The sequence below is a fragment of the Protomyctophum bolini genome (genome assembly GCF_963924005.1).
Source record: "Protomyctophum bolini genome assembly, chromosome: 15".
Classification (NCBI taxonomy): Eukaryota; Metazoa; Chordata; class Actinopteri; order Myctophiformes; family Myctophidae; genus Protomyctophum; species Protomyctophum bolini.
In genome coordinates this window covers 29,152,067-29,162,233 of record NC_137876.1, presented here as the reverse complement: position 1 = coordinate 29,162,233, position 10,167 = coordinate 29,152,067, and the positions used below count along the sequence as shown (strand labels likewise).

Genomic DNA, 10,167 nt, shown 5'->3' with positions numbered 1-10,167 from the left:
TTTTCCATGAATGGCTATCCAGGGTTTGATGAGGTCAGTGTCGTGATCTTCATATATGGAGACGGCCATATATGGAGCGTGTCATGAGGCGTGAATGACGGACGAACATGAAGTGTGACTGACATGAAATGTAGGCTTTCATAGTAAACTGCGACCTACATTCGCATTAATCATTTAGAATCTGCATACATGTAGGAAATGTGAGTGGACCAAATATAAACTTCTGAAGCAGAGAAAATTAACACAAGATTATGTTCTCAAGTTTTTGAATTTCACTGGCAAAGTTTGGCTTCTGCCTGTTCAGATAAACTGAATCATTCAAGAACTTAAAATCCAAGGGTACACCTTGATGTAATGCACTCTGGCAACAGAAGGTCAATCAGAGTTTAGTTGAAGTGAAAAGATTCATGCACCTTCATTTTAGTTTGGTGACTTCCAAAACAAAAACTAAGGAAGCCCATTCCTGCCCATTGAATAAAGATATAAGCCCTGAATTTACCCACAATCTCACAAATAACTTAAATAAGACATAATTACGAGACTCTTTTCACACAATTGTGACTTTAATCTCAGAGGTCTGTTTTCATGTTGCAACATGGATTCTCATAATGGATCTAGGACTTCATATGGCCAATCTGTGATTCAGCCTTTTTTTATTGTATTCCATTGTTCGCTTCCATAGAGAACTGCTGAAGGTCTATGGTATTTTCAAATTCGGATAACTACAGATGTCCAGACACGCGAGTTGATTTGGTGTTGTTATAGCCTTCAAATCACCTTTCTGTGCTTAGCTATGGGTTTTGTGGCCACAGTCTTCTATAGCACTGACCTCATTGTTCTAACAATCTTTGTATATGTAATCATGCCTGATTCAAGTCAACTTTCTCGCATGAGGTGCTATCTTTTGCCATAATCTGTGTGATTAATTTGTTTGCTTGGTTGTCAAGGGGACGCGGCACGCTAGGTTGCGGTTCAGGCCAACCTGACAAGACACCACATGATGGTGGATCATTGGAAGACGCTACACAGTAAAATCTAGAGTGTTAGATGGATTAAAATCACACTAAGGACTTTACTGTGTTTTGTAGGTGTGAGTAGTGGCACACAGTGCTAGAATGCTAGTGCTGCTGAGACGTGTTTTGTTTATATTGTGAGCATTTGACAATAGCAGAATATCTCAAAAAGGTTTACAGGTTTTCTCTTAGGTACAGTAGTGTTCGCCCTTTTATTGTCAGGCAATGATATTTGGCAGATTAGTATTTTTTAATCTAATTCTAAACTAAATGACATACACTCTTGCTGTGTATGTCATTTGTAATCCAGTGTTCTGCTGCATTAAATTAACCGGATCTGCTCAAAGAATACTTGGACAGTTTGGTAGGTCAGTAAAATGTGCGTCTGTGTAATTTTAGTAGTTAGAATCCCTGTTGTTCTATCAAACCTAATGTGGGTTTCAACACCTTCACTCACTGCTGTACATCAAGCACTGATACCATGGCTCCATCCCCTGCTACCTCACAACACATCCTCCCCAGTCTCCTCTGCTCCTCTATGTTCCTCCTCAGGAGAGAAGTGTTGTTTGTTCATTTTGCATTCCTGCTCCCTCATAGTCCAACTCCTCCTCCTACACCTCTTGTGCTCTCTACTCCCATCTCTGCTGACTCAGGTGACAGGAGACGCAACGTTTGGGGAGACAAGTGTGATTTTCGCCTAATTGTTTCCTTAACAGACAACTCTGAGAGGTGTGGTTCTTGTTAACCATGCACTTACCTCTCCAAGGTGTGATTGGAAATCACATCTGTTTGTAAAGGGGAAAAGACTAGGCTACAAGTCCCCAGGTTTCATGCTAGTGAGCTACTGTACTGCTAAAGATCCCTCTTTGGTGCCGTTTGTTTGAATAATAAGGAATGCAGAGCTTTTTAACCATGTATTTGCACCTGCAGGGCGTATTAGATATCCAGGAAACTCAAAACAAGGCATCCGGCCCCTTTTGGAAGCACAGATGTCTCTGGTATTGTGGGCCGGTGTGCTTGTTCTAAGAGAATGGTAGCACTGACGTTTTTAGCACGCCCGGACTGTTTTCACCCTTTTTCCTCACTGTCCCCGTGGCCTCTTAGCTTAGCTTACCAAACAAAGATGTCAAGGTCAGACATCAGGGGTCGTGCCTCAAGCCTCGGGGGAGGGGGGGGGGCATTAAAGCAGACATTCCTTCCGTTTTCTCATGACAGGCGATTACTGAGGCGCTCTGTGAAAAGGAGTCTCTCGCCTCCAAACAATAGTTAACTACTTTCGCCTTTTTTTTTTTTTTGAGGTCATCCCTCCACCCCCAAGGCTGAGAATTAACTTGCGTTCCCCCTTTCCCTTGGAAGTGAAGAGAGTCCACTACTCTTGGTAATGCACCTGACACCTGCCCAAAGCCCCCATTTCCTGATTCTCTCTCCTCTGTGTTGTTGACATGTCATATCAAGAGCACTCGAGTGACATACGAAAACATTACGTGTCCCATGAGAAAAACTTTAAGCATAATTTCCCTTTTGATATTTTTTTTATTATTCCTAATCCATTTTATGTTTTGTAATCACACATTTTATTTTGTATTCGTTTAGCTTGATTTTTTTTCCATATGTTTTTATACTACATGGTTTTCAATTAAATCTGAAAACTTTAAACAAATGAAGAATAGGAGATCAGTGATCAACAGTCCCCCTGTGTGCGCGCGCACACACACACAGTCACACACACAGTCACACACAGTCACACACACACACATACACACGAGCGCACACACACAGTTCACCAGTAGACGCATCTTTCTGTAAAGACCTGCCCTGTGTGTGCTTGTATTAATGACATCTCTAAGCAGCATGTTTTCAACCAACATCATTCACCTTGGTTGTTCTTTTGTCCATTATTGGACAGCATTAATTACATCTTAACATTCTTGGCTGTAATATAAATGAATTGCGTCATGACATAAACCTCGGTTAGCCTTTTGAACCAAACAGTAGTCTAGATGCACTTGTATTAATTGTATCTTATGTTGTTAACAGTGCTTTGTTCTTTTGCTGACATAAGTTCTATACTTTTTAAGTGGTGGAAAATATGAAATAGCTTCATCCTAACACCAGGGGGCTCTCTATCAGTTTATTTATCTGTCCCAGAAAGTCATGCACAACTGTTAATGAACAATCTATCTTTCTGTGGAGAGTTGGATAATGGTCTGGAGAATCCTTATCAGGAAGTCTCTTGGAGAAATGGAATATCTGCAGAATCTGTATCGGTGTTACAATTCATTCCGCCAGTTCATTCATGTCCTGTTTGTGACCATATCCCAGCATGGCAGATATATTAAAAATAAATTAATTTCACAATATTGTTGTGTTGAGATTGGAAGTTTGAATTTGAATCAAATCCGAGGTGTGAAGTTGGGCATGGGGGATGACGTGTGGATGGCATAGGAAGGTTCTGAAATTTTAAATTAAAATTCAATCAAATAAAAAGAAATCTCACAAAGGCTAACTTTGTAATTTAACAGTGCACAATATATAAAAATAAAAACAACAAACCAACCGTATTGTTAGAGGTTAAGTCTGAAAGACTTTCAGTCACACACCAAAGAGCATATAGCGGGAGATGTGCATGAGGATTGATGCAAGTGCTATAAGATGATGTATTTCCCCCTCCTCCGTGTCACATACTTCAGTGCTGAACCTCAATGAAGAGACAGGCGATGGTGATCACATAACTCATGTCCCCTTTTCTTCTTCTAATGGGGCTAATAATATTACACAATAAATAGGGTTTGGTCCTCTGTTTGCTTCAGAAGGAGTGGTATAGCATTAGGTTGTAGAAGGTTGAACTGAGGAGGGTTTATATGGGTTGTTGTTTCTTTAGTCCTCTGAGGTAACATCAATGTCCTCGTTGTTGGCCTGCTTGGTGGCGAGACGCCATCTGTTGATGTGATGGTTCCCTTTCTTCTTCTGCTGATTCTCGGGTCCTTCCTCTTCAAGCTTCTGTCGCTTGTACTTGGTCCTCCTGTTCTGGAACCACACCTTCACCTGGTGGAAATACAAACCACACCATTTTGTTTAAACATAATTGCTATATTTAAAGGGACACTTCAGTTGTAGAAAAAAAACAAGCTAAATCAAAAGGATTCTGCTGGATCTTTGTCAGAGTAATCATGCATGACACTCATTATAAATCAACAGTGCACTGAACACTGAAAAACAGGCCACTGATTAAGTTGATTTTCACATTAATAATCTATCCCCCAAGTTGTTTTAAAGTCTTTTTGATTTGTTTTAAATCATTCTTCTGGATGATGTCAGGACATTTCTTTGTTGTATGCACTTGAAAACAAATTGGGCTTTTAGGAATAAAAAGAAGAAAAAAACTTTCACAGATTTCATCTACTTGCAGTATAAGGCATGAAACAAATTAAGATGCATATATCCATCAACAATATGCTGCTGACATTTCCTTTAGCATTTGTGATGATTTGATTGGCTACATGAGCACGGAATGTGATATGAATCTGTATGATGACAAGAGCGCCCCTCACTTCACTTCACAGTTCACACAAGTGTGATTTTTCTTTTTGATTTGCTCCTCAGTTATCTTGTAGCTATATTATATTTGTGCCAGCAAGTCTGACCAGCACCCATAGTCTTTGCACATAATACACAATGAAATCCAATTTTAAGTGAACTCTTAAGAGTGTAGAAATGGATAAATGAACACTGCAGATTTTTGCTATAAACTGCTCAGGTTCTTTAGGGGCAGTTACATTAAATCCTGTGACATTTCCATTTAATGATGTCGATAGCTTTAGATCAAATAACACCGTCTTCTCCATTTTACACCTCTATATGTCTATATGGCATTGCCTTGAAAAATAAAATGAAAACGGTCCTGTCTCTGTCCTCGCCCTGTATCCGGGATAAAATATCAATGTCATCTTATGACAATATCATAATGCATAGCCTAATGTATTGATATTGTTGGCTTCTGCCCTTTCAGGCACATTGTCTTTGTTTTCTGCCTTAGTATGCACTCAATAAGAAACACACTATATGTGTGACTAGCTAATTAAAATTCGACTCACTTGACACATTGTAATTTGCATAATGCAGGCAGTGTTAAATTATATTTCTTTCTTATTTGATAATGAAAACATGTCAAACTCTCAAGCATCATTTGCCCATCTTTTTATTGCCTATTAGGCTTGTTGACATCTGGATAGTGTGGACTCATTAAACTTTGACATCAATAATATTTACACACCATGGCACTATAAGACCTCTTTTAGCATTTATTCAATAAACGGACAAAATAACATTTCATTTGTTGAATATGTCATATACAGTATATGCCTACATTTGAGGGGACATAATACAGTGCAGTAGCCTATTAATTGCATCAACTGTAAGTGCAATTGTCAATACAATATATATTTATGCCTTACAATGAGATACAAATCTCATTGTAAAAATGTTTTTCTGATAACTTCAGGTTTGAGGTTATTTAGCTATTTTAGATGCACAATGCTAATTTACTTTCAATGCTCTTTAGACCCCTCTCACATTGTACACTTTAAAGTTAATTGTATTTATTTGAAAATAAATATATATGTTAATCATATCATAATGTATAATTGAATAACATCTTATACATTGCAATAGTATAGCATTTAATAATATAATTATATTAAAATATAGCCTACCTAATAATTAATGATGATAATAATATAATAGGCTACAAATAATAATAATTGTTGGGTGTGTAAAGCAGTGGTTCTCAAAGTGGGGTCCGGACTCCGGGGACCCCCATGAGGGGGTTCCAGGGTTTCTCAAGCCAAACTATTTAATATAGCATAAAAATGTTGTGAGCTTAGATGTGCGGGGCCCATGCAGGGCCGGGGGAGTGCAGATGTTGAATATTTTTGTCCGACCGCGCGCGGCCAAGAACCACTGGTCTATTAGCTTAAGTCTTCCAATGAGCATCATTCTTGAGGTTATATACAGTAGTACTATACTAGTACAGTTACAGTACACCATTCATTCTTACCTGTGTCTCGGATAAACTTAAACTATTGGCGAGCTGCTTGCGCTCCGCGCCGACCACGTAATGGTTCTTCTCGAACGCCCTCTCCAGCCGCAGCAGCTGGGACGGAGAGAACGCAGTCCTGATGCGCTTGGGCTTCCGGGCGAACGGGCCGTGCAGCAGTAGATTGTCTTGGGAAACATCGGTCCCTGCAGGGCCGACAAAAAAAAGAGTATTAGGATCTTTGATCAGCTTAACAACTGAACAAACAAAAGAGGGTGTTTAGCCGAGTGGAAAAGCGCACAGACAGGGTATTAGAGAGTATAGGTAGGCCGATTATGTTTGTATAGCCCACAGGGCAACTTTTAAAAAGTCTTTGCAAAGGCATACCCACTGGGCTAGTAAATATGTCTCTATTATCCATTGGCAGTCGGAAGCCTTATTGTTCCTGGTTTTCCCACCATAATTAGTGGTAGCCCCATTGCGTGCCATGCAGCCATATGAAAATGTTATTGGAAATTATACATTTTGAAGTTGGAAAATAACTTTCTTGTGAAGGCAAATAACTTAACTGTTACAATATCTTGGTGTGGTTAGGCTATACTCCATGATCTTGAAATCATTTTGAGATTGCATGTTTTGTGCAGAGCATAATGTACAACAAAGAGCCGCCTGAGCTGTCATTGACAAGTAGGATATACCTGTCGGAAACGAAGTGGGCCCCAATTAGGCTACAATCCCTTCCCCTGTCATTCATTTAACTAATCTATCCATCGTTTTTATATTGATTCAACTTCCACTTGTGCCCCGACACAAAATGCTACACTATTAATTATATGATGTGCCATGTTAATTATTTTTTATTATACTTGTATGCAATACAAATGCAGTTGTACAACTTGGCTGACGTGAATATGAGACTATATGCAACTTTGAAATTGTACAACCTTTAGAGTTTAGACAATAAATGCGTAATAACAATTAGACCAACATAGGCAGGGGTGAAAAAAATAGTGGGATAAAAATTATAGGGGGAAAAAAAGACCAACATACGCTATACCTATAATGGACTGTAGCTATTATTATGTAGGCAATATGTCGTTGAATTTTTCAGCGTCAGGAACGCAGTCTAAATATTTGCGCAAACATTGTGTTGACTTATTGCATTTATTGTACAAGCGTCAAATACCTGTAAATGAAAATTGTTTGCAAATAATACCATCTTTCTTTTTCTTTTCTTTTATTATTTTAAAGCTATATGTTATATTTCTTCAACCATGCATGCTCATCCTCGGTCCATGAGAATGTTAGGAAATATGGGGATACCAGGCCTTCATCATATCTTATTTTTCATTCAAAGATAAGCTCTACAGTTGTATTGCAAATATGTAGGCTACTGTGCAACCAAATGGTCACCTTGGGCGAGTTTTCGCTGTATGAAGAAACTTCAACAACGGTGCTTATCAGATCCGCGCCGTGGCTTTACCAAAGTGTAGCCCGCGGGGAAATGGAAAGTGGAAATATCGTCTCTGCAGCTGGGAACATATATGTTGGCCTGTTGCACCTGTGGCTATTGTTTATAGCTAGCCTATACAATTGTCATCATAGGGATGTAAATAATGTGGCCATGTTTTGTTAGCCTAATTTAAGACGTTTATTTCGCCTATAGTATATAGGCAATAGGCCTATCGTTTTATTCTGTCATTTTAACTCTAATAATCGTCAAATGGTCATGCAAGTCAAATGAGCATTTTGTCATTTAATGAAATACAATATTAGTTAGTTATTTTTATACAAGCTCTTAATGTTCTTTTCTTTTAACACACACACACACACACACACACACACACACACACACACACACACACACAAGGTAAGAGGCCTATACTTAATCCCCGCGTTTTTCACCTTGGAATCTATGCCCGAAAAACCTATTCCTTAAGACCCACGGGTAGAAATTGAGCGCGTCTCGTGGGTGCTGCGTGCCAAAGAAGTGCGGGTGTTGTAGATGCGAGCTCCCCAGCTGGTGCGGTGCCATGGACAGGGCGTGATGGTTCACCGTTTCTGGGAACACCAGCTCCGGGTTGTGGTACAGCGATCTCCCCGGTGGACCACCCTGATAAGTGTTCATGAAGGCGTCCGTGGAGGGGCTCGAGTAGCTCAGCGCCGTCGGGCGGATCGGCTCTTCCATGTTCAGCGGGTTCTCTTTAGCCACCAAGGACTCGATCGTGAAGCACCGTTTCCCAGCGGACGAAAACATGATGTCAAAACACTTTATAGACGCAAAATCCCCCCAAAGACCGTATCTGTGAATAAATCAATGTGAACCGCGTTTTTGTCCTCTTCTAGAACGCGGTGTCTGAATGCAACATGTTGACCGTATAGGAGGGAGGCGTATGTCTTGTCCAATCAATGTTTTGTTTTTTTTAACTCGTCTCTATCAGAGTCGAACGTGTCTTTTAATCGCCCTGGTCCATGGATGGAATCTTGTCTGTGTGCGTGCGTGCGCGCTCGAGGACTATCTGCGGTGTACTGGTGTGTGCAGCGCGCGCTCGGACCCCAAGCAACACTTTGCTTTGGCTTGACGAGACGCTGTGCAAGCGAGTTGATTGGATGACTACACCTGCCAATGACTTCCCCTCTCTCTCAAGTACCTGGCTTCATACACATGGAACGCGCGCGTAGTTATGGATCATATAATGGTATAATATTATGACAATTGAGAGCAACCTGCAAGGGGAAAAGTTGTGTGTCATAGCCCAAATTAAGCCCAATTGATTCATTTTACAGTATAGTCTTGCGTCAAGCGCAAGTTATTAGTTGATATTAGTTATTAATAGGCCTTTATTATCCTGGGCACTTTCACGGTCTATAGCCACTTTGTATAGGCTACAGCAGCCTATATTTTCAGACCTTCAAAAGACGTATATATCATGCAGGCATAATAATATTGGTTTTATACGTTATGCTTACTTTGAAACCATGCCATTCTCTATCATGCACACTGTGTTGTTGGCTTGGCTAATTGGCCTATTAACTTAACGAAGTGAACCGCAAAGAGAGGGAGTGCATCAAAGAGTGTAATTACGGTACTAATTCAAACTTGGCTGTGCCTGAAGACACATACCGGTATCCTATTTAAAAAATAATATGGCTAGAGTTAAAAAACGAGATAAAAACACCAACCGATTTCGATCTCACGGCCTGCATTAAATACACGTCGTTGACTTAGATAGTTCTGTTGTGTTAACTTAATTGCATATTTGTTTAACTTCCATCGGACGGTATCAACCCGGTCTCACCCAAAGACGGTGAAATACTAGGCCTATAAGCTACTTAATTGTAATTTGCAGCCTGCATGGGGTAGACCTAATAACAAATAATGTATTTAAGTTATAAATAAATGTATAAAGAAGATGTATCAAGATACATGATTGGTAATAATTGTGCCTTCAGATTAACACATTATTGAATTTAACCTGGTTTGTGGTGTTAAGACATAAATAATATCTTCATCTCGACCGGGGAATGCGCTGGAGATATATTATAGCTAAACATCTATTGCTTTTCAGTCGTGGGAGGATAAGGCTGCTATTCATGTGTTCATTATTTTCCAGGCGAAGGCTAATCCAAAAATGCTGTTTCATTTTCTTCCCAAATGCTTATTGATGTGAGACTCCTGTTGACTCAAATTAAGTGAAATAGCTTTTTGTAAAATAATACGAACTATTTACCACCATCTAGGCCTGGGAGAAAACATCAGTTTAAACAGGCTGCTTAATTTTCATTTAAAGCCGGCATCTCCCTTGTTTAGCTTTCATGGTGCAGTACCCAAGTTAATAATTATCCTCTTAATTTACCCGTTTGTGCAGAGGGTGCATTAGAAAATCATTACCGATGGAAATTATGAGCTACAACAAGTTGTTGATTAGGTGTTTAGTCTCCTAAACGCAGTCGCTTCGCCCTTTACATGCCGGTTAGAACCCCATGTGTGAAGTGAACGAAAAATGGCTTACTTTTAGTCGAAAATATAGGCTATATTTTGGATTATAGGCCGAGTATAGACCTACAGGCCTAGGCTTATCCTGTAGCCGCATGCATACGACTGGTTGTAATACTGAG

The 10,167-nt window shown here is 39.7% G+C and overlaps 1 protein-coding gene across 1 annotated transcript; it reads right to left on the bottom strand.

Moving 5' to 3' along the window:
- Positions 1-3,890: 3,890 nt before the first annotated feature.
- emx1 (empty spiracles homeobox 1) lies at positions 3,891-8,305 on the bottom strand (the record flags this gene model as incomplete). The annotated part of the gene is made up of 3 exons (XM_080783472.1): positions 3,891-4,058; positions 6,070-6,254; positions 7,954-8,305. The coding sequence occupies 3 exons, from the start codon at positions 8,303-8,305 to the stop codon at positions 3,891-3,893; spliced, it is 705 nt and encodes a 234-aa protein (XP_080639598.1).
- Positions 8,306-10,167: the final 1,862 nt, after the last annotated feature.